This window comes from Panthera onca, chromosome D2 (genome assembly GCF_046562875.1).
Source record: "Panthera onca isolate mPanOnc1 chromosome D2, mPanOnc1 haplotype 2, whole genome shotgun sequence".
NCBI classification, from domain to species: Eukaryota; Metazoa; Chordata; class Mammalia; order Carnivora; family Felidae; genus Panthera; species Panthera onca.
In genome coordinates, this window is record NC_138349.1 from 55,581,699 (window position 1) to 55,605,106 (window position 23,408).

Here is a 23,408-nt window from a genome sequence, read left to right on the forward strand (position 1 = left end):
AATGAAAATAGCGAAAACAGCGAGGAAAGGAGAGTTAATGGGGCCTAAAGTTAAAAGGGGGCCTTACTTAGCCCTTGACTTTTGAGAAGAACACTGTGGTTTTCAGGGCACATAGATGTCTGTGTTCTTCCTGAATGTCAGAGACACTCATTCTAGGATCTGGGGACTCCTGCCTGGGTGTCAGTGTACCTACTTCTAAAATAATAAATTTGAATGGTATTTGCCACATGCATGTGCCACCTGTGTCTTTTTAAATTTAATATTCTTAATTTTTTTTTTTTTTTATGCTTAGTTTTGAGAGAGTGCAAACAAGGGAGGGGCAGAGAGAGGTAGGGACAGGGGCTCCGAAGTGGGCAGAGTCCAATGCAGGGCTTGAACTCATAAGCTTAAGAACCGTGAGATCATGACCTGAGCCAAAGTTGAACACTTAACTGACTGAGGCACCCAGACGCCCCTAATGTAATATTCCTTAACTCAATTTACATACATTGACTAAAAAGCAGACTATAGATGCTCCTGGCTGGCTCTGTCAGTACAGCATGTCATTCTTAATCTTGGGTCATGAGTTCAAGCCCCACGTTGGGTGTAGAGTTTACTTCATCAAAAACAAAAGCAAGCAAAAAAGCAAACTATAGATCATTACTTTAATAGAAAACCAATACCACCTGTCACAAATAGGACGCAAAAAACCTTATAAAGAAATGCAAATAAAACCAAAATAGTCTCAATTCTAGTGGGCAAGACCTTGAACTGAGGCCTGATATCATTCTGTCCAAAATCTATAAAGAACTTATCAAACTCAGCAACCAAAAAACAAATAATCCAGTGAAGAAATGGGCAAAAGACATGCATAGACACTTCTCCAAAGAAGACATCCAGATGGCCAGCCGACACATGAAAAAATGCTCAACATCATTCATCATCAGGGAAACACAAATCAAAACCACAATGAGATACCACCTCACACCTGTCAGAATGGCTAACATTAACAACTCAGGCAGCAACAGATGTTGGCGAGGATGCAGACAAAAAGGATCTCTTTTGCACTGCTGGTGTGAATGCAAACTGGTGCAGCCACTCTGGAAAACAGTATGGAGGTTCCTCAAAAAATCAAAAACAGCTACCTTACAACCCAGCAATTGCACTACTAGGTGTTTATGCAAGGGACACAGGTGTGCTGTTTCGAAGGGACACATGCACCCCCACGTTTATAGCAGCACTCTCAACAATAGCCAAAGCATGAAAAGAGCCCAAATGTCCATCAATGGATGAGTGGATAAAGAAGATGTGGTGTGTGTATATATATATATATAATGGAGTATTACTCGGCAATCAAAAAGAATGAAATCTTGCCATTCGCAACTACGTGAATGGAACTGGAGGGGATTATGCTAAGTGAAATTAGTCAGAGGAAGACAAATATCATGTGACTTCACTCATAGGAGGACTTTAAGATACAAAACAGCTGAACATAAGGGAAGGGAAGCAAAAAGAATACAAAAACAGGGAGGGGGACAAAACAGACGAGACTCTTAAATATGGAGAACAAACTGAGGGTTACTGGAGGGGTTGTGGGAGGGGGGATGGGCTAAATGGGTAAAGGGCATTGAGGAATCTACTCCTGAAATCATCGTTGCACTAGATGCTAACTAATTTGGATGTAAATTAAAAAGAAAAAGAAAAGAATTTTTTAAAAAGGGAAAATAGCAGGTTTTAGGGAGGTGTTGAAGACTTTCAGGCACCACACCGGAAGTTGCTTCCGTGGGTAGGCAGGATCGAGAGAACCGAAAAGGGAAGAACCTCCACGTGCGGGATTCGGGCTCGTGACCTCTCAGACCCCCAGCACGGTACCTGGAGCTCACTGTCACACTTGAAGACCCAGTGGCCGAGACAGTCCGTGGAGTTGTCCACTATGCAGCCTCTGCTCTCGTTCTCTTCGGGTCTGTGCTGTAGGTGGGGAGCGGGAGATACGCCACGTTGTGTGTGCCACCAGGCTGTCCCCTCACGCCCTCCCTTCTCTACCTGCCGCCACCTCAGGCACAGGGTAGGGGAAGCCATTGGGCAGAATTTGATGTGCCCCAAACAAAGTCTTCACCCACTGCTGCTGCCTTTTCCTAGGGCCACAGAGGCAAGGGGGAGGGGCAGCTATTCCTGTCTCCCCTTCTGGGGCTGGGGAGACTTAACTCACAGAGGCAAGCAACCCCACTTCCATCAGTCCCATCACGGCCGAAGGGTGTCTGAATAGGAAGGGGACGTCGGAAAAGGGTTTTATATGGAGCAAAATGTGGACGATGACCCAGCAGTGAGCCAGGAAGAGTCAGGAGAACCCAAAGGGGGCGAGAGCCATTGGCTGCTGTCTCTCACCGTCTGATTTTCCCCTCTGCCAGCTGAGGACCTTCCCCCGCCAGGGTGGAGATGGGGAGGATCAGGCAGGACCCCTTTTGTTATAGTTGTCCCCTAGGTTTCTAGGGTCTGGGATGGAGCCCAAGGCTTAGTATCATCCAGTCCCCGTGGCTTAGGGGCTACCCTAGTGATAGCATCATGAAGTTCTGTCTTCTTACCCGGAAGCTGCGCAGGCATCCATTGCCTGAAAACTGCTTAGGAGGCAAAAGGGAGGCCCAGGAAGGACCCATGATCTCTGCCTGTGGTCTGTCCTGTGTGTCTCAAGGGGGGGGGGGGGGGGGGGGTGGTGAGAGGTGGTTTAAGGAAGAGAAGGGAGCCCCTGAAATCTCGACAGACCTCTGTGAGTCCTGGCCACGTGTCTAAATAAGGCACAGCTTTGAATATTTGGGAAGACAGAGGACAGGAAGTCAGAGAGGCACAGATAAAGAGGAAACTAAAGAAGTCTGTCTGGCTCAAAGGAAGTGGAACTCAAACTTCTAACAATAAAAAAGGAACATTTTTGGGCCCAGGGCAAGAGCACAAATCGAGACCCATATCCCCTGTGTCTCAATATGTACATTATAAGTCAGTTAGCAAACTTAAATTTATGTTCTTCCTTCTACCTTGACATACATACCTTTATGGCAACCTGGGAGGTCGGGTTTGCATCTGGAATTCTCTGACTTCTTAGAGTTTTGCTGTGCAAACGTCCTCCCAACAGGCCAGCTGGCATGGTGCTAACAGGCCCGGCACATTTTGGCATTTAACACCTCCTTTTCCCTTCTCCCAGAGCTTTGTGGGCAGGAGGCGAGCCACCGACCACTCTCTTCCGAACGACAACTTTGATAAAGCAAGGCCAGACTTCTGCATCCCTGGCTCACGGAAGGTTATAAGAAAATGCAGTCAATTCAGTTTTTGTTGCAAAAAGCGTTGCTGTTTGGCTGTTCGGTAATGGCTCATTTCCCTTTTTGAATCTCAGCGAAGACTCAGCAAAATGAAAAGTAGTTAACGCGACCTCAGCAGCTAATGAGCCCAGAGAACAGGTAGGAAGTGTGACCCTGCCCCTGGCAGGAGGCGGCCCTGCACCCCCGTGCTGATGTTGCCCAATTATAGAACGCAGGGGAGGGAGTGAGACCACAGCTCCTTCCAACTTGTCACCTCCAAGTTGTGGGTGGGACGGCTTGCCTTGCCCGTCAGTTCTCACCCTTCCTCCCACCTCCCTCCTCAATATTTATGGTGGAGGGAGCAGGTGGCAAAGAGCCAACCGAGGGGGTAGAGCCGCTGGATGCCAACCTCTGGGGCTAGCGGGGAACACGACTTTGGCCCTTAAAGTGCCCAGGCTCTGCCCTGAATCTGCGATCACTTTTAAGGAACGGTGACTGAGTGTCCACAAAGCAGCAGCTTCTTTAAAGGTTTTCCAGTCCTGAGCCCTCAACTGGAACGGGAGCAGACGGAGCCCTTGTTCTCGCTCCCCGGGCCAGGTGTGAGCTCCTGATGGGCCCTCATCAGTCTTTGGGGGTCTGGCAGAGTGGTTCTTGAAGTGGGATTCCCAGACCGGCAGCATCTCATGCCCTACCCCAGACTTAGGGAATCAGAAGCTCTGGGGGTGGGCACAGCACGCTGCACCCGGTCCGGCGCTCCAGGTGAGGCTGGGGACGCCCGCTGCTCCAGTCACCTAGCGGCGCTGGCGTCCTGGGGTCAGACGGACCTGCGCTTGGACCTCAGCTCTGCCCCCGAGCAGCTGTGTGTCTGAGTCTTGGTGTGGCACCTATAAAACGGGGATGGTAACACTTCCTCGTGGTGGAACTGAACAGATTAAGATTATGCAGTGACATGCTTGGTTAATGGGCCCAACGGGCGGCGGCAGCTCTTCGTTTCTCTGGAAATCAGATTAGCCGGGGTAACCCCAAGACGGCCGCCTTGGGGGTGCTCACAGGCCAGCGTGGCAGGACCTTTCGGATGTGTGGCTTCTGACTCATGCCTGAAGCCACCTCCAGCACCATGTGACCCGGTGACTGGTTCCCAGTTCTGGACCAGGACTGACCCATTGTGGGTAGGTCTGCTTGATTTCCAGCTTCTCCGAAGGAAACTCTCCCAGGCGCGCTGAGGCAGGGGTTGCTCGGTGGGTTGAGCGTCTGACTCCGGATTTCGGCTCAGGCCACGATCTCACGGTTCGTGAGTTCGAGCCCCGCGTCGGGCTCTGCGGTGATAGCATGGAGCCTGCTTGGGATTCTCTCTCTCTCTCTCTCTCTCTCTCTCTCCCTCCCTGCCCCTCCCCCACTGGCACATGTGCTCTCTCCCCGCCCCCCTCTCAAAATAAATGAATAAACTTAAAAAGAAAAAGGAAAGAAAACACCCCCACCTCTAAGGGCAGCGCGCCGACATGGTCTCTGCCGTGATTTTGCCAGATAGCCAGCCGGGCCTCTCGCGCTGGCAAGCAGAGGCCGTGTTACGAGTTACAGGCTCCACCGTTCCTCCTCAGCCAAAAGCGGGGTGAGGGTAACCGTGACCAGCTGACCTCACGGCGCAATGGGGAGAAGCCATCATTTAGCTCGATGAAGACTTTTACACGGATCAACCTATCTAATCTTCACGACAACCCCCATGAGGATACGAACTCTGTCAACCGCTTTTCCAGACGAGGAAACCGAGGCAGAGAGGTTAGGAAACTTGCCCAAAGTCACTAATCAGAGACAGTCAGGATTCAAATCGGGTAACCTGGCTCCAGAGTCCCGGCCTTCGGCACTGAGCTCTGTCCGGGGACACCATCTCAACAGGGCAGGTCGTTGGCATCCAGGGGGCCTGAAGCCTTCGCACGCGCAACCCTTTGTTTTACAACCTGGTAGATGCGGTGGCCCCTCTGCCCGGGAGAAGCACACAAACTTCTGCACACGCTCTCAGGGTTCTGCGAACCTCTTACCGCACCCAGGGGTCCCAGGCAAGACTTGTGTGGCTCTTGGAAGTAGGAAGGGGCGCCTGGGTGGCTCTGTCGGTTGAACGTCCAGCTCTTGATTTCCGCTCAAATCATGATCTCACGGTTTGTGAGTTCGAGTCCTGCATTGGGCTCTGTGCTGACGGCACACTCACTGAGCTGACGGCTCACTGCGCCTCTCCCCGCTCCCCTGTCTCTCAAAACTAAATGGATAAACATTAAGAAAGAAAGAAAGAAAGAAAGAAGAAAGAAAGAAAGAAAGAAAGAAAGAAAAGGGCCAGGGTCATTAACATGCTCTGCCCTGGTTGCACTCCAAAGACCAGGCCTGGGGCCAGAGCAGCAGGGATGAGGCTGGGGGGCAGAAGGGCAGGACTGAGATGCTCAATCTCCTCGGGCCTTCGGGACTCAGTCCGCAAGAATCTTCAGAGCAGCACGGGCCGGGTGCCTGACAGTCTAGAGCAACCCAAGGATCATCCTGCCAACGGGCAGCGGGCGGACTTGGTGGCCTCAGGACCCCTCCCAGCTCTAGGTGCCTTTGAATCAGAGATAGAGGTGTGGTCGGCTCAGGACTTCCCATGTCACCCTGCTCAGTGCCCCGGCGGGTGGGCCCCACCCCTGGTTCCTTGGCACCCCAGTGAGGATACACGTGAGGCATCTGATGTGTAAGGTCTAGGCAGTCACGCTCCCTGCCTGTAATCACATGCTCTGTAACCTTGCACTTGGCTTCTGCCCCCAGTGCCTGTAAAGCCTGCAGCCTTGGTAACTGAAGACCAGTGGCTCTACATCGGAAGTGCCGAGGGCAGGCTGGGTGACCGCTGTGACTCACGCTGGACTGGTTAATCCGGCCTCAGGAAGGCTGTACGCTTCATACTCCGCACCGCCCGCCCAGCATGTGGCCCTGGGATCCTCAGATCGGAAAACCTTCTAGAGAAAACCTTCTAGGCAGCAGGAGAGAAGTCAGGCTTTGGAAACTCACTGCCCTGGTCTGAATTCCAATTTGGTCTCTTGCTGACTTAACCTGAGCCTCAGTCTCCTTCTCTGTAAAATGGGAATGACCGCCCCCTCTCCGCCCCCCCCGCCCTTGTGGTGTGGACCAGAAACACCTTTCTGGTGCCTCCAGCAAAAGGTGGGCAAGTGAGGAGGGAAGGAAAGGAAAGCAAAGCAGCTGCTTCTTAAAGACAGACCCAGCAGCCGGGGCTGGAAACTTTACATGATGCCTCTTACTCCCAGTCACCAAAGCCACCTGCCTCCTGGGGCTGGGGCGAGACCTGATTCCCAGCCCACCCTCATCACCTCCCTTTTTGGTTCCCTTCTCCTTCCTCCCTTCCATTCTCCCTGCCTTGTCCTCCCCCCCCCCCCCCCCCCCCCAGTGATTGTAAATCAATCAAGCCACATTCCTGGGGAGGGTCCAAGCAGCCTCTGTTGGCCCCAACTGTGGGAGGTGTGGCTTTGAGAGGTCGGCGGGGGAGGGACCAGGCGGCAGGCACAGGGGACAAGCCCAGAAGCTAGGGAGGGAAAGAGACAAAGTCAAGGAGTTAGTCCTGTCAGGTTAGTCAGGTAAACCACGAAGGCGTGAAGACAGAGTCTTCCAGAAGCTGGTGACCAGCGCCGATTACACCAGGCTCGATTCTAAAGGTTTTCTTTGTGTCAACACCATTCCACTTGCCGCACCCAACAACCACACTCGAGGCTGGTACCACCACGGCCCCGACTGTCAGATGCGAAAATGAGTCAGGGTCAACTTGCCCATGGTGCGAGGGCAAGGAAGTGGTGAGGACCCAAACCTAGGCAGGCCGGCTCCAGAGCGGAGACTCTCAGAACTGCTTGGAGACGCGACCAGTGTCTAAGGCATCTGGTTAGCTGGCCACCTGTCAATGATGGCGGCAAGGTGCGTGTTGAGGTGGCCATTTTTCCAACTGAGGCTTAGGAAGAAAGTGAAGTGGCCAGACCAGAGGCCAGAGTGAGGGGCAGAGTGTGTTCTGGGGTCTCGGATCTCCAGCTTTCTGCCTCATGCATCCTGCCCCACAGCTCAGGCACGTCTAGGCAGGACCCGGGGAGGGTTATCGCAGAGCAGGTATCAGGACTGGAGGCGTGGGGCCCCGGGGCCGGGCACCGCAGGGAAGGAGTTGAGCATCACAACAGACTGTCCAGGCAGCAGCAAAAAGCGGGAGGAAACACGTTCGTTGACGATCTGCTACATGCTAGGCACTTTTACCCACAACCCTGGGGCTCATTTAACTCTCCCAACAGCCCTGAGAAGCCTCTCATTTCAGAGGTGAGAAGGTATCAGCAAGACTGGGCCAAAGTGCCCAACCTAGAGGTGGCAGAACCGGAATTCCCGCAGTGGTCTGGGTGCCTGAAGCCTCCGACTGTCCAGTCCCTGACCCCACGCTGCAGGCCTGGAGCTCTCTCTCACTGGCAGTCAAGGGCAGGGACTGTCCTCCGGGGGTGCACAGGTCCGGTGCGTCAGCTGGCTGGAGTCTGGTGAGGGCAGGGAGCATTTGGGGTCAAGCCCACGGCAGCCTAAGTTGAGGTGGTCTCTCAGGCTGGCGCTCTTGAGTCAGCCTGCTACACACACTGTGAGCCCTGTTGCCACTCGGCCTATGTGGGCTTGGGTGTGTGTGTGTGTGTGTGTGTGTGTGACTGGTGGTGCCAGGCGGGCTCTGTGGCACAGTGGACGGTCACATTCTGGAACTTCTGATCATCCCCTTTACACACAAGGAAGTGCGGCACCATAGGCGATGCGACTCACGTAGCCAGTGCCTGGTGGGGCTGGGAGCAGGGCTTCCTGACTTCCAAACTTCCTACAACCCTGGGTCCAAAGATGGGTGGTGCAGCAGCAAGCAGCCACGCTGGGGTGACCTCAGCAGCAGGTGCGGTGTGGCAGAGGAGGGGCCGTGGGGACCAGAAGGGCAGGGGCTGGGGACCGGAGTGGACCGAACCGGGAAAGGCCTGGAAGCAGCCCAAGGTCCTGTGGTGGGGCCCGCGGGGACCCAGTCCAGCAAGGGGCCTGGTCAGATCAGTTAGGCGAGGGCCGGTGCCAGCGTTCTGGGCAATACATCTACTTGGCGTGACGCTCCCACCAGGCCACGGAGTGAGGAGCAGGGGAGACGGGTATGAAGAACCAAGGAGAAAATCAAGGTTCAACCAGGGGAGCAAGAGAGCAGGGCAGGCGAGGACTGAGTTTAGGAAGGCCTAGGTTTGAATCTTGTCTAGGCCACTTAGTAGCTGAGTGACCTTGGGTAAATTACGTAGCCTTTCGGAGCCTCACACTGTTCATCTACAGATGGGAAAGTAATTGGGGTACAGTGCCTGACGTAGGGCAGCACTGGGCCAGGGGTTCTGGGCAGCTGGTGGCAAGGCGGCCCTGGACCCTGGGTCTGTGGCCAACTGACTACTCCCAGCCTCCACCTGCTATGGGACCGGAATTCGTTCTGGGATCCTGCCAGGGTCAAAGATGAACTAGGAAGCGGGCCTACCTCGGCCGTGGGTGAAAGGCAGCGGTGACCCGGGCCCATGGCCCTGACAATGCTGTCACCATGGAAGTGATGACGGAAAACAGATAGATAGGTAAGCCTGGGCTGTAAATTTAGCCTCCACTGGAATAAAATCGCTCAACTGATTTTTGGCCTCTTTCTTCTACTTGGAGTTCTCTATACAAGCGTTACATTGTCTCAGAAGCCGGGATCCTGCAGTGACCTCCTCCCACATCACATCCAAGCTGATTAAGGGGCCCCAAATCTTCTCTAGGGAGCACAGGGCCAAAGACAGCAGAATGAAGAGTCTTTGCTAATAATATCCCCTCTTGTAGGAACAAGCATGTTCTTAGAAGCACCTGTCACCGCTAGATGAAGAGTCAGCTAATTTAGCTGCCTCCGGCTTTCTTCGTAGAATAAAAGGAGGAAAGCGAAGCTGTGCATGGTCTGGAAGGTATACAAAGGCCTGCACTAAAAAATTGGAAGGTGGGATTAAATCAGAGACTATTAGGCAAAGCCAGCTTCTTGGGGACTCCCCCACCCTCACACTGAAAAATCCCCTTCGCTTTAGCAAGTTTCGTTCACTCCCCCAAAGCATGTGAACTAGTCCCACAAGCCTGATGGGGTCACGGGAGACTAACCCCATGAGCTAGTATAGTGACCGGGGACAACGGGGTCTGAACGTCACCGTCTGCCCTTTTGCAGGGCGATGCCGCCTTCGTCTCCTTCCTCCCTGCCCGGGAAGGAATGACCCTTTGTGAAATGCCCACTAAAGTGGGCAACAAGGAACAGTGAGCAAAAGTCTGGATAACTCCCACCAGCCAAGCAGCCGACGCCTCCTCTGCCACCCCCCCCCCACCCCCACCAGGAAGCTGGCATGTCCCCCCGTGCCCCCAGGGCTGCATCCTTGCAGCCGGCCACCCTCTTGCCCCCTGCACTCCGCACTCATTTCACATCACATCCCTAACAGGGACACCGCTTCGACTTCTGAGAACTAACTCCCTCCAGTTGAGCCCCCACTACTCGTTTGGGCCAAGGTGGTCCCCATCTCCAAGCTCAGAGACCGCTGTTCTACTTTAAAACAGACATGCCACCCACCTGTCACACACCTGAGGTCGTGATGGGTCACCACCCAGACCACTGCCCCAAACGACCACCAGCGTTAAAGTCGGTGAAAAAAAAAAAAAAAAAAACCCAAGGGAGATTTCAGGCTTCTGAAAGGGGCGGGAAGACGGGAGAATTTATTTTTAGTTAAAAAAAATTTTTTTCAAGATACCAAGTTCCAGAAAACCTTTCAAGGTGTCTATTTTAATTCTCCGGCTGAAGAGAGGGAGTGCATACTAGCCTGAGCCGGTGGGGAACATAAGCTGCTCCCACTGGGTGGATTACCGGCTGCTTCCCCGGCCGGTCGGCTGTCTGTGGGACACCAGGGCGCCCGAGCCCTTCAGAGAAGGAGCGGGCTGATTTATGGCTCTCGGGATTGCTGCTTCTTGGGGTGCAAGCTCTGCTCTCTCTGCACGACTCTCTCAAGAAAGAACTCCTGGTCTGGTCTAGTTCCTTTCTCTCTGATTCCCAAGCCAGCCCGTTCCCCCAAGGAACAGCCCTGCAGAAGCCTTCGAGGAACTGAAAGAAATGTAAATTTAAGTTACTACTCGTGTCAGAAGATCGTGTGGGGGCCACACAATCTGAGGGTCGCCTTTTGAAACAACAACTTCAAGATACCCAGCTATCTGGGACAAACCAGGCCAGGGTAGCACCGAGTACTGCTGGTCAAAGCTTCAGAGCTGTACTGATGTGAATACTAAGTAAATCTATGAAAGCCAGAGGGGCCGATGGCCCCACTCGGGACATCTTCTGTCCTTCCAGCCGAGGCTCTACCTCTCTGCCTGCTTCGTGGCTGTGGTTCAGTCCACAGGGGGCTTCGAGGAGACGGGAGGGAGAGAAGAACCAAGGGAATACACCTCCCGTGGGTCACGGTGGGCTGGATACGCCCCCTGCCCCCCAGCCCTGGCTGGGGGTAGAATGACTGTCCTATTTCTGGGATATAAAACACAACCCCTTAGGATTCCTACACCCACTCTTCAAATATTCTCAAATTATCCAATTTGAGTAAGTAGGCTGTTTCCTGCCGAGACCCCAACTAATACAGCCACCAATCTGGCTTTCATTGAATATCTAGGCATTTATGCCCTTGAACCAATGGCCTTGACATGTTGTAAACACGGACATTTAAAAGACCCCACCCTGACGCAAGCCACAGACCACTTTAAGGATCCTTGTTTGAAAACGCAGGCCTGACATCCTCAGTCCCTAGCACCGGGATGACTTCCGGAGGCCCAGTTTAGGGAATGAAGGGTTCCTGGAAGGCCTGTCTTTCTGGGGTCCCCCGTCTGGTTGGTGGGTGCACTCTCACCCACAGAAAGTAGGGGTCCGCAAGGCCTTGGGTCTCGGGCCTGAGAACTGGCCATTCCAGGGGATTCCCATTCCCCCCTCCGGCCCCGGATAGGGAGGACTGGGAATTGTCACATCTTGCTGTCCTCTGGAGGGAGAAAGTCTGGGACAGGCAAAGGGCCTGTGGTCCGGTTTCAGCACTGGCCTCGTTAACAGCCCCGAGTCAACACTGGCAACAAAGTTCCGAAGAGGCTATGAAACAAGATGGAATGTAACCAGCAGCTAGAAAAGGGCTAGGCGAGCCCAGCTGCAGCTCTGTCCTGCACGCTGCCCCAGCCCGGCCCGGCCCCCGCTCCCCATCTCCCTGAGGCTCCCGAGGGTCACACGGCACCAAAGTTCTTGCCATCGCCCCTTTTTAGATGAGGTGCACAAGCAGGGCAGAGCAGGCCGAGCCGAGTACCAAGCCCACGCACACGTAAAAGGACATCACCACCCCCGTGGCCTCGGCCAGCTCCCTGGGCACGATCTTGGGCCCGTACATGAGGGCCAGGGCGCTGAGGTAGCCATTGCTGAGCCCCAGCAGGGAGGTGAAGAACACCGGGTAGAGGTCGGACCGGAAGACCACGGTGTGCAGGTGGACGCGGGGCTGGTAGTTGCAGAACACGAACAGGGGGATGAGACAGGTCCGGAGGAGCACCAGCCCGGGCAGCACCTTACTTCTGGGCCCTGGCGCCTGAATCCAGGCCGTGACCTGCCGGCCACACAAGTCAGCGAAGTTAAACAGGAGGAAGGTGGTGAGGGGGACGAAGAACGTGGTAGTCCACGGCGAGCCCGAGTCCTTGTCCAGGGACTCGATGTTGGTGGAGATGGCGGGGAAGACAAGGCCGGTGATGAAGAAGAGGTAGATGATACAGAAGCCCAGGCCGGCTGTCTTCTTCAGGATGGGGCGGAGGGGCGGGATCGAGGACTCGCCGGATCCAGGGGCTGCCGAAGGGGCGCTGGGGTGGTCCTGGGGTGGCTGCTCTTCACTGGGAAACACACAGGCCGGCCAGACAGGCCTCAGGTAGAACCTGCAGGGGGAGAGGGCTCGTGGTCAGAGGGCCCCTGAGAGCAGGGTCACCCGGGATTTCCAGGGGCAAGGTAGGTCCCCTGCCTAAAGCCTAAGCCCCAGATGGCCGGCAGCCTCGGGATGCCCTCCGATGATGTATGTATTTCGGGGTGGCCAGAGGGAGGCCTGCACAGTCCCCGGCCTGCCTGTCCTGGGGCTGCCCGAAAGGCAGGTGACCGTGCCACGAGCAGGGACAGAGAAAAGCAGCAGTAATCGCCACCTGGCGAGCCATTGGTTTTGGTTTGCTTTGGAGAAGAAATGGAGATAAAATAGCATTTTAAAATATCAATTTTTAGGGGCAGCCGGGTGGCTCCGTTGGTTGAGCGTCCGACTTGGGCTCAGGTCATGATCTTACAGTCCGTGAGTCTGAGCCCCGTGTCGGGCTCTGTGCTGATGGCTCGGAGCCTGGAGCCTGCTTCGGATTTCTGTCTCCCTCTCTTCCTCTCCTCTGCTCATACTCTGTCTCTGTCTCTCTCTTTCTCTCAAAATAAAGAAACATTAAAAATATTTTAAGGGGAGCCCGGGTGGCTCAGCCACTTAAGCGTCCGACTTCAGCTCAGGTCATGATCTCGTGGTTCACAGGTTCGAGCTCCACGAAGGGCTCTGTGCTGACAGCTTGGAGCCTGGAGCCTGCTTCGTGGATTCAGCCTCCCTCTCTCCCTCCCCTCCCCCGCTCGTACTCTGTCTCTCAAAAAAAAATTTTTTTTTAAATTTTAAAAACAATGAAAAAAAATTTTTTAGACTTATAAAAATAACACATGCTTCTTGCAATGAAACCAAATAACACAGAAGAAAAATGACAAGAGTAGGATGAGAACTTCCACCCTGGGTCTCTTTCCTTAGAGGCACCGACAGTTAAAAGCCTGGTGTCTACTGTTGTTCCATGGGGGTGCCGACACCCCCCTCCCCGACACACACCTAGTTCCTAGTTCCATTTTTTTTTTTTTATGTTCATTTATTTTTGACAGAGAGACAGAGTATGAGCAGGGGAGGGGCAGAGAGCAAGGGAGACACAGAATCTGAAGCAGGCTCCAGGCTCTGAGCTGTCAGCACGGAGCCCGACGCAGGACTCGAACTCACGGACTATGAGATCATGACCTGAGCTGAAGTCAGACGCTTTACCGACAGAGCCACCGAGGCGCCCCCCTCATTCCATTTCTTTGAAGCGAAGGAAAGTGGGATCAAGCTATACACGTTGTAAAAGTTTCTGCAACAGGTACATTCCTAAATAAATTTTATAGGTCATGTATATAAATACATCATATGACGGCCCGAATACGCACATAACCGCAATACCTAAATGCGTGCACATAGTTGCGTTAAGGACAAGATCTGGTGGTTTGTCTTTACCATGAAGACGCGTGGCTCGATGTGACTCGATGCCTCTCTGTTGTGTAGCTCACAGTAATTCATTGTATAAACATACAATGTAACTGCTCCCCTTCTGGTGGACATTTAGGTTAGCTCCAATTTCTCTCTACTGCAAATTACCAGTGCGATGAATAATCCTATACAGACACCCTGTGCATGTATGCTCGTATTTCAGGAGAACAGATTTCTAGAAGACGACCTTCTGGATCAAACGGTTTAGACCTTTAACATTTTGATAAGATATCAGGAAACTGCTCGGCAAACAGGTAGGAACAATTTATCTCTGCGCTGTCCCACTCCCCCGCCCTATCGACAGTAACCTGTCCCTTTAAATCGCTACGCGCGATCGTCTGTGTCTTTGAAAAAACTGACCACGATTTGTAATCATTAGATGAGTTTACTGGTTTTATCATCTGGCTCCTCCAATAGAAGACAGCTCCCTGGGGCAAGGACCCTGTTTGCCTGTTTCCAGCTAAATCCCCAGGCACAGAGTGACCCTTCAAAACACAATTGTAACTAATAAGCCTATACAGGTGTCTTTCCCGCCCATATCCTCAACACTGAATATTATCAATATTTTTGATTTCTGCTCCTCTGACCAGAGTAGAAAGGCTTGGGTCACCTGGCCTTGCTATCTTGCTGTGTGACCTTGCCCGAGTCACTCAACCTCTCTGGGCTCAGTTTCCTCGTCCGTAGCATGGAGGAGCGCTGCAGCCATGAGCTTCCGAGCGTCCTGCGGGTCCACCCATCCTAAGTGCCTACAGATGACAAGCGAGTTGGCGGGACGGTTCCTCCTCCGAGTCACATTTCCATGCGGTGCTGAGCTGGGCACTGCGGCCTCGAACTCTGTCTTGTTTCACAACCACTATTTAGGGAAAGGAGTTTTCTGACTTCCCCCTCTACTCAGCAGCAGGTCCCAGCCTTAAGTCCGCTCTGGGGAAGCTCCACGCCAAGTTCCCCTGGCCAAAGCCCTTCCTCATTAAGTTCTTTCAGATCTGTCTCATGTGCCCCCTCCCCCAGCCAGCAGTCTCCCACCAGGCCCTGCGGCTCCGTTCCTCCTGGGGCAGCACCCGTGGGCTCCCTTTTAACTACGAGTTAGTCTGAGCAGCTCCGGGAGCACCGGTGTCTCCAAAGCCCCGTCCTCAGATGCGCTTCTGTCAACCCAGAAGTCTTGACCAAAGTTTTAGTCAGCAAAGAAAGAGAAGCTTCCACGGGGCGGCGTAGCCCTTGGGCGTTCCCTGTCTCACAGGCTCAGCTGGAAAGGATTTTGGCCTGCCCACGTGAGACTGGAAACGAGGGTGACCCACTGTCTCTGCTGAGACTGCCCTGGTTTTAGCACCGAAAGCCCCTCATCATGGGAACCCCTTCCGTCCCGGGCAAACGGGGAAGCCTGGCCACCGCACTGGAAACAGACCCATGCGAAGCACCGTAAAACAGGACACAGGCAAAGAGCAGGGGCCCTGGGAGGCTCCTGCCTTCTGTCCACTCTGTGACTCGAAGGTAAATTCAGCGGCAGCAACGAGGTATCAGGCAGGGTGTGTGGTGTTGGGGACAGTGAACAGCCAGACCTCAGGGATCACAGGGACGGTGCCGTGCAGCACAACTAGGCAACTTCTGATGAAGGGCCCTGAAGGTGCTGCGGAGGGGGTGGGTAGGCTCACGGGTCCGTGGCCACCTGGGACACCCAGCGTGAGGGCGCTCGGTCCCCGTCCATCCCCGGGAGGCCACTGAGCCCTGCTGAAGTGACACTGGTCCTCCAACTGGAGAAAGAAACATGTGCCTCGGCAGACTCTGGTGAAGGCAGGGGGCCCTGGGGGTCACCGAGGAGACTTTCTCAGCGGGACAGGAGGAAGGCGTGATGACCAAAGACCCTCGCAGTCACAAGCCGGGGATGCGGCATGATGTGGCACAAAGGGCGCAGCTGTGGAAACAAATCCGGGTTCAAATCCCAGCCCGTGACCCACCAGGTGGGCAACCTGGGCATCTCTGTTAACTTGCCAAAGCCTCAGTTTACTCATCTATAAAATGGGGGAGGGCAGTCACGACGGCACGCAGTTGTCACACACGATGAATGAAGAAAAGAAACACGTATAAACCGCTTAGCTCAGTGCCACCACACCAAATGGGGTCCTGTGGAAATGGGGTCCTGTGGAAATGGGGTCCTGTGGAAGGGCTCTGCCAGTTCCCACACCGTGGGGCCACCGGCTGCTCCCCTGGCCTTCTCTGCCTCGGTTTCTTCACCTAGAGAATGGGCTAGACAATTCCTGCCATCTCCTACATGAAGAGGCCTTGAAAAGCATAAAAGCCGAGAAAAAAAGCCGAGTTAAGGGTTGTTTTTAAAAGAACAGCAGGAAGCAAGAAAGAAAGAGGAGGACGGACGCCTGGGTGGCTCAGTCGGTTGAGCATCTGACTCTTGATCTGGGCTCAGGTCATGATCCCAAGGTGGTGGGATCGAGCCCCGTGTCAGGCTCTACACCGACTGTGGAGCCTGCTTGTGATTCTCTCCCCCCCCTCCCCCGACTCTATCCCCCTTCTCTCGCTTGTGAGTATGCTTTCCCTCTCTTAAATAAACAAACAAACAAATAAATTAAGTTGGGACTTGAGAAAGAAAACAAAAAGGGGGAAAGAGAGAGAGAAAGCCTGAGAAGGATGGAAGTAAGGAGAGAGGTGCCGCAGGGTGGAGAGAGGCCTGGGAAGACAGAGGATAGAACGCAGGTTTGGAGTCGGGGTTGAGTCCTGCTTCTGCTGCTGGCCGGCTGTGGGCCTCGGGCAAGAAATTCAGCCCCTGGGAGCCAGGTTTCTCGTGTGTGAATGGGGACAGTCGTGATAAAGCGTAGTGCCGCACCCTACGAGGAACAGGTGCGTGAGCCCCGGATGAGAGGTGGCCCGTCAGGCCAGGCCCAGCACAGGGCAGAAGCCAGCGCGGGCACTGGGCGAACGGAGCTGGTTTTCATCGTGATCTCCCCTCGGTCCCACTCCTGCCGCCTGGCATCCCCGTCTGAAAAGTGGCAGACCCCGGCCGGGCGGGGAGGCAGGGGGCAGCGCAAAGGCCACCGCCCGGATCCACTGGCCCTGCCGATGGATGGGGCAAGTAGGAGCCGGGGAGAGCTCGGGGCTCCGGGGTGCGGCACCGTGTGAAACCCACACTGTCTCTGCCCTCGGGGGGTGGGGGGTGGGGGTTCCCACCCCAGCGGGGCGGCGGGCAGGAAGAGAAAACAAAGCGGACACCCACTCGGAGGGCGGAAGACCGCGAGCGCATCACTGAAAGGCGGAAGCCGGGCCCGAGAGGAAGGCGCGGGCCCAGGCGGGCCTCACCTGGCGTAGTCCAGCCGCGGCAGCAGCAGGCAGAGCCCCACGCACAGCCCCAGGAACACGTCCGCGGTCAGGAAGAAGGCCAGAGTGCTGTCCGTCACCTCGCTGGACGCGGCCAGGTCCACCAGCAGGGCCACGGCACTGATGGTGCCCCCCATGGCTCCTCCTGCAGAGAGCACCAGAAGGTCGGGATGGGTCCACCCTCCCGGTCCCGGGCCTGCCCCCTCTCTGCTCAGGCTTAAAGGAACCAAGATAAAAAACTCCCCCTGCTGAGAGCCGGCTGCGGCCTCTCCCAGGATCCGAGCGCGGCCTGAGCACCCACCCTATGACCGTGTGGGGTGTCAGGCTCCGGGGCAGATGGCTTGTCAGTCTGTAAAATGGGGCTAATACTCGTCCTATCCATCACGGGAGGCCTGGTGGGTATGTTGCACTGCCTGGCTGAATGGATGAGTCTGCCCACAACAGGGGATCGGGATACGGATTCTCAAGGAGGCAGGAAGGTGCTTCGTGCAAAATGCAAACCACAAGCCGGTCGGCGTGGGCACGGGCTGCTCTGTCATTGCCACACAGCTCTGATCAGGGGGCACTTTTCTGCCCACTGTTGCACAGAGCAGGAGTGGAGAGGGACAGTGTAGGGCCTCGCCCACACTCCGCCCGACACCTCTGCGGCTCTGCAGGGAACAGCCCACTGCCCTGATGGACGACCCTTTCTCCCTAGCCTCAGGGTGAGCCTTCTTAGCCTGGGTGGGCCAGAGACTGGGATTTAAAAGGATGGCAAAGAAATGAAAGCTAGCACAGTCAGGAAGAGCTCAGACTCTGGAACCGGAACACCTGAGCCCAATACCGGTTCTCCCGCTTCTGGCGGCGTGGCCTCCAGTAAGTCACTGAACCTCTCTGGGCCTCCATTTCCTCATCTGTAAAATGGGGATGCTACTCATACCCACCTCAAAGGGCTGCGGTGAAGATAAAAACGGTTACTACACATAAAGCATTCAGAAGGGTGCCTGGCACACAGAAACGCCCTATCAAGCCTCTCCGATTCCCAGTTAAGCGTTTGGCTATTTCTGTCCCTCCTACATCAAAGCGGCAACAACAGGGTAAACCCCTTGCCAAGAGGGAGCCAACTTCCGAGAAGCTGTAATCCCCACCTGGGTGTTTTGTAAGAAATGGAGCTAAACTTCAGTAAGACACTTCCCGGCTGCCCTGAGGAAGAGATCTTAACATCACTGCCTATTGATTTCCCTCTCTCTCCCCAACTTGTAGGGAATTTACAATATTATCATCAACAACAAACCAGGCCTCGGGGAGCTCATCTTTCATGACTCCCTCCTTTTATCTCATCAGTTATGGAAATACATGCAAATGAGGGGTTTAAAAAAAACACCAGTCCAAAACAAATGAATTGTTCCTCAGATGCCAACACACACAGAATTCACAGATGGGCTCCTCTGGACGAAAAGCGATGGGGGCCGGTGGGGTGGGGTGGGGGGGTCTCTGGGAGACGGGGCCACCTCCGATTTTCCAGGGGGAGGGACACCCGATGGGGGCGCCACAGAGTGATGATACTGGCTTAGGGCCCAGGGTAATTAATACTGAAGCCTGTGTACCAGAATTCTCCACTTTTTCAAAAACGGACTTTCTGAAAAATTCATAGGAGAGTCCCCTTTTCTAGAAGATTCACAGGCGGCCAACTGTACCTGAAAGGCCCCTTGCAGGATGGAGGGAGAGGAGGGGACAAGGACTCCTTTCGGAGACTCTGGTGATGATCAGGGCCATTTCCCTCAGGCTAGGCGTGTCCTTCTTGAAGCACTGCTAGGGGCTTATGGATTGTATTCCAGAAACTTAGAATAGGGACTCCTGGGTGGCATCCGACTTTGGCTCAGCTCAGGTCATGATCTCGTGGTTTCTTAGTTCCAGCCCTATGTAGGGCTCTGTGCTGACAGCTCAGAGCCTGGAGCCTGCTGCAGATTCTGTGTCTCCCTCTCTCTCTGACCCCTCCCTGGCTTGTGCTCTCTTTCTCTCTCTCTTTCAAAAATAAATAAATAAACATTAAAAAAAGAAAGAAAGAAAGAAAGAAAGAAAGAAAGAAAGAAAGAAACCTGGCAACGGGTCCTCTTTATTTTCCTTTAGGCCCCAGGATTTCCCGGGATACAGCCAAAAGCCTAATCTGATGGCGAAAATGGCAGACTTGAGCTCACATCTGAACTCCGATCTGGTGATACAAACACCTCTAGTGGGTGAGTTGAGAAGGGCTCAGAGGCTCAGGAGGAAAGGTGCGGATCTATTAGTGATGTCTGGCACTGGCATGGGCACACTTGTGCAAGGTATTTGTCATCCCTGCCATGTACAGCCTGGCATGATTAATTAGTGGACACAGAGCAGATTCTTCATGAAATTCTTCTCGGGTGGGCAAATGCTTACGGCATTCCCTCACACAACAGGGACGTGCCCAGACACCGAACAGGGCAGCTGGGCCCCTGGTTCTGCCTTAAGGGATGGTGTCTTCTGCAAAAGCACAGATTCTTACTGACCCACCTCCTTTTTATCTTGTTGGGACATCTGAGCGAGGGAGCAGAGCTGCCGAGGCCTGGACACCAGGCTTAGGATCAGCATCAAAGTTCAGCCAGAGGGGTTGGCCCGAGTCACACAGCTGCGTCCCCAAAGGATGCCAGAGTTCAAGGTTAATGGAGGTGTTTATTTGCTAGGCAGGCTATCGGCTGCTGAGAGGCTGGGTCTTGTTCATCTGTGAATCCCTGGCACAAAGTCTTCTATAAAATGAGAAAGGAAGAAAAGGGGGAGGAGCTAAGAGGAAGGAAGAGGAAAGACGGAAGGGGACAGAAGGCGCAGGGACAGGGAGGAAGGGGAGAAAGGGATGCGGTCCCAGGAGACAGTGCTTGGTAGGCACACATTCTTGCCAAAATTGGCTGCAACTGGCTTCCCTCCCGCCTGCTCTTCTTACAGGATGGTTTTCATGTTGTCCCGCTGTCACACGTGGGTCTGTGTCCTCTCCCCTCAAATCCAGGTGGGCTCGTGGCTACGGTAGACGTGGCCCTAAATGGCTTCCTCGTCTAAGTCATGAAGGGAAATGATGCTTCTGCCTGGGTCTCCGGGGATGCTCACTCTAGAGACCCAGGCACCATGCTTCGGGGAAGCCCACCGCCGTCCCCGCCGACTCCTGCCCAGATCACAGATGTGTGGGCCAAAGAAATGCCCGTTAGTGTTTGAAGCCACTAAGTTTTGGGGTGCTTTGTTACCCAATAACAGATAGTGGACACACAGCTAACAGTCGTTTCCTTTTCTGGAAGGACCACTGCATGCTCCCCTCTGCCTCTTCCCCCCCCCCCCCCCCCGCCCCCCGCGTGACTCCCAGGGGGCCCGACCTCGTCGTCGGCTGCCTGGAGCCCAGCTCTCACCCGATATCAGCGCCTGGGAATTCCTCATGGGGAAGGAGCCAGTCATGCCGAAGACACTGCTACTGAAGACGGTGGACGTGCCGCTGAGGATTGCCATGCAGACAATGGTGACAGCAAAGAAGCCACTGGTCCAGGACGAGGTGTCCACCTTCACTAGCGCGGTCATCAGCAAGAAGATGGCCAGCATGACGGTCAATGAGGCCAGCACACGGACACGAATCGGAACCCTGGAGTGGGGATGCCAGAAGCGGTTAGAGATCCCCTCGGGGCCTCCCACGCCAGACCAGGGTTGGCGAAGGTTCTCAAGGGAAGCAGGTGAGCTCAGTGGCTGGGACGGCCCACTCTGCAGCCTGGAGGCCTGGGCCTGAATCCTGCCTTTCTGGCTCACTGGCTTGTGGCCTTGGGTCAGTGACTCCATTGCTCTGGTTTTGGCTTCTGCGTCTGCATAGCAGGGAGGAGAATGGATCCACCCGAAGGGAGGCTCTGCAGAGGGGAGGGTGCAGAGTTCAAGGGGAAGTATCAGCTCAGGGAAAATGCTCCTTTTCATCTTGCTTCTTTTCATCTTGCTGTGAGGTCCAAGGACAGGAGGACATGGGGGCTCTCGAGGCAAGTCCCCGCTCCCCCACCACAGGGCTGAGCCCCCACTGGCTCTGTCTAATGTTTCCACGGAGCAACCACCCTCTGGGCTTCCCTCTCCCAAAACTTAGCAGCGGGGGGAGGGGGGAAGGGCAGAAAATCATCATCCTCATACAGCAATCACCCAGCGAGTACTTAATTTGTGCTAAGTACTCTTCGAAATGTTTTCTATGTGCTGGCTTGCTGAATCACACCAGCCCCATAAGACAGGCTCTCTCTCCTCTCCTGCACAGACAGGGAAGGAAACTGAGGTCAGAGACGCTGAAGAACTTGCTCCACGTCACTGGGCTGAGACCCCAGGAGGTCTGGCTCTAGTCTGTGCTCTCAGAATGACACTCTACCACGTCCCCGGAAGGAAGGAAATACGGGTGGTCCAGAACTGAAGGATTCTCCTGGGATGGTCTCAGTTGTCACGGGCAGCCACTGATGCCAGGCTACTGCACCCAGGGCGGACCCCCAACTGAGTAGGGTATACACTCCTCCCAGCCCCCATCTGCCCAGACACTGCCCTGAAGGGAGAAGCAGAGAAGGCTGGCTCTCTAAGAAACTGCACATTTTTATTCCAGGGAGTATATCATCTAAAGGGGCTGTTTAAATCATCAGATTAGACTAAGCTTTAAGCCGGATTGGATGTTTGCTTAATTTTCCCGCTAACCAGTGGGTGAGGGCTGGGAGAAAAGCCAGATTAGTTATACACGGGTATTTTTTTTTTTTTTAATAAAAAAGAAAGACCTGAAAGGTAAAAAGAAAAAAAAAATACATATATATGTACATAAATAGGTGTGAAATGATGAGCACGAGAAGCAAGGATTTTTCAAAGTGCTTTTGCAGCCCCAGGCTAACTTGAGTTTTTTTCTGATCCTCGTTCTGATCCTCGCTGGAGGGAGAGCAGGTGCTGCCTCTGCTTTGTAAGGGGCAGAGGGGAGCCTGAGAAAGCTAACAGGCAGTTCAAGGTCGCGGCGTGAGTCCGTGGGGAGCAAGGATGAGGACCCGGGTCTGCTGAAGCTCTGTTAACACACCTTCTCTCTGGTGTGTTCATTCCACAAATGTGTGTTGGGCAACTACTGTGTGTCAAGCACTGTGCTGTGTGGGACAGACAAAGGACAGACAAGGGACAGTGCTCCATTGGGAGGGCCACAGGGCATCCTGGGCACGTCCAAGGGGGCACCAAACCCACCCTGGGTGTCACACAGTCTTTTGGCAGGTGCTAAGCTGGAGTATAAGGTGTGTCGGGCTGTGAGCACACACGTCTTGTGAGAGAGAGAGCACGGCACGTTCAGGGAACTGAAGTGGCCTCTGGGTGCAGGTGAGACTGGGGGCAGAGGCTGGAGAGAAGCAGAGCCCTATCCTGGAGGGTCTTGCCTCCCTGCTAAGTGCCAAGACTTGATCTCCAGAGTAGGGTATAGAGTTGGAGTGCAGGCTTTGTCTGCCAGCATCCCTTTACCCAAAGAACACTCTTCCTGGGGCGCCTGGGTGGCTCAGTCGGTTGAGCGTCTGACTTCGGCTCAGGTCATGATCTCGCGGTCTGTGAGTTCGAGCCCCGCGTCGGGCTCTGTGCTGACAGCTCGGAGCCTGGAGCCTGTTCCGGATTCTGTCTCCCTTTCTCTCTGCCCCTCCCCCGCTCACACTCTGTCTCTGTCTCTCGCAAAAATAAATAAACATTAAAAAAAAAGAAGAACCCTCTTCCTTGTGTGCCAAGTTGTTCTGGAGAGGTGGCCCGCCATATTGTCCACACTGACCCAGCCACAAATGATGATCACCCAGGTGATGAGTGGGTCTGGGGTGACTGGAGCGTCCCATGCCACTGGTCGCTGCACTGGGTTAGGGATTGGCGCGTGCGCCAAGGCAGGTTCAGCCAGTCCTCCCCAGGACCGAAAGGTGGAGAGAAGTTCACTCTCTGCCATGACCGTGTTGGGGGCTGCTGGTTGCCACCTGGCCGGCTGCACGGAGAGAGATCACATTTGGGATGAAGCCAGGCAGACACACACACAGAGCCCAGGGACGGTGCAAGAGAAGGAGAGCCCTGGGGACGTACGCAATCTCCTAGATCGGACAATGTGATCCCTTTTCGGGTCACTACTGTTTATTACCAAGAATGCCAACTAGCACCAAGAGGCACCTCAGCGTTGCTAGCTGGGGAGCAGCATGGTTAGATGTTCCACCCCTATGCCTTGCCTCTACCAGGAAGCAGGCTGCAAGTGACAGGTAATTAACATGCCCCAAGAGCAGCTTTCAACCAATGATGGGGAAGTGGGTGGATAAACACCCCAGCTCCCTCCCCCTCAGGTGTGTGCTCCACACTGGCTCCCAGAGTCCCCGGGTCCAGCTGGGTCACTCTCTATGGGAGCTGGTTTGATAGGCATCCTGTGTTAGCAGCCTTCTCCTTC

At 54.4% G+C, this 23,408-nt stretch overlaps 1 protein-coding gene across 1 annotated transcript in view; it reads right to left on the reverse strand.

The window, feature by feature from the left end:
• Positions 1-9,995: 9,995 nt before the first annotated feature.
• SLC29A3 (solute carrier family 29 member 3) overlaps positions 9,996-23,408 on the reverse strand; it is a 42,333-nt gene continuing 28,920 nt past the window's right edge. The window contains exons 4-6 of the mRNA XM_060642502.3: positions 20,386-20,612; positions 16,976-17,138; positions 9,996-12,251 (exon numbers count right to left, since the gene is read on the reverse strand). Coding sequence (XP_060498485.2) covers positions 11,597-12,251; positions 16,976-17,138; positions 20,386-20,612 — 1,045 coding nt within the window. The 3' untranslated portion in view covers positions 9,996-11,596. The remainder of the gene's footprint in view (positions 12,252-16,975; positions 17,139-20,385; positions 20,613-23,408) is intronic.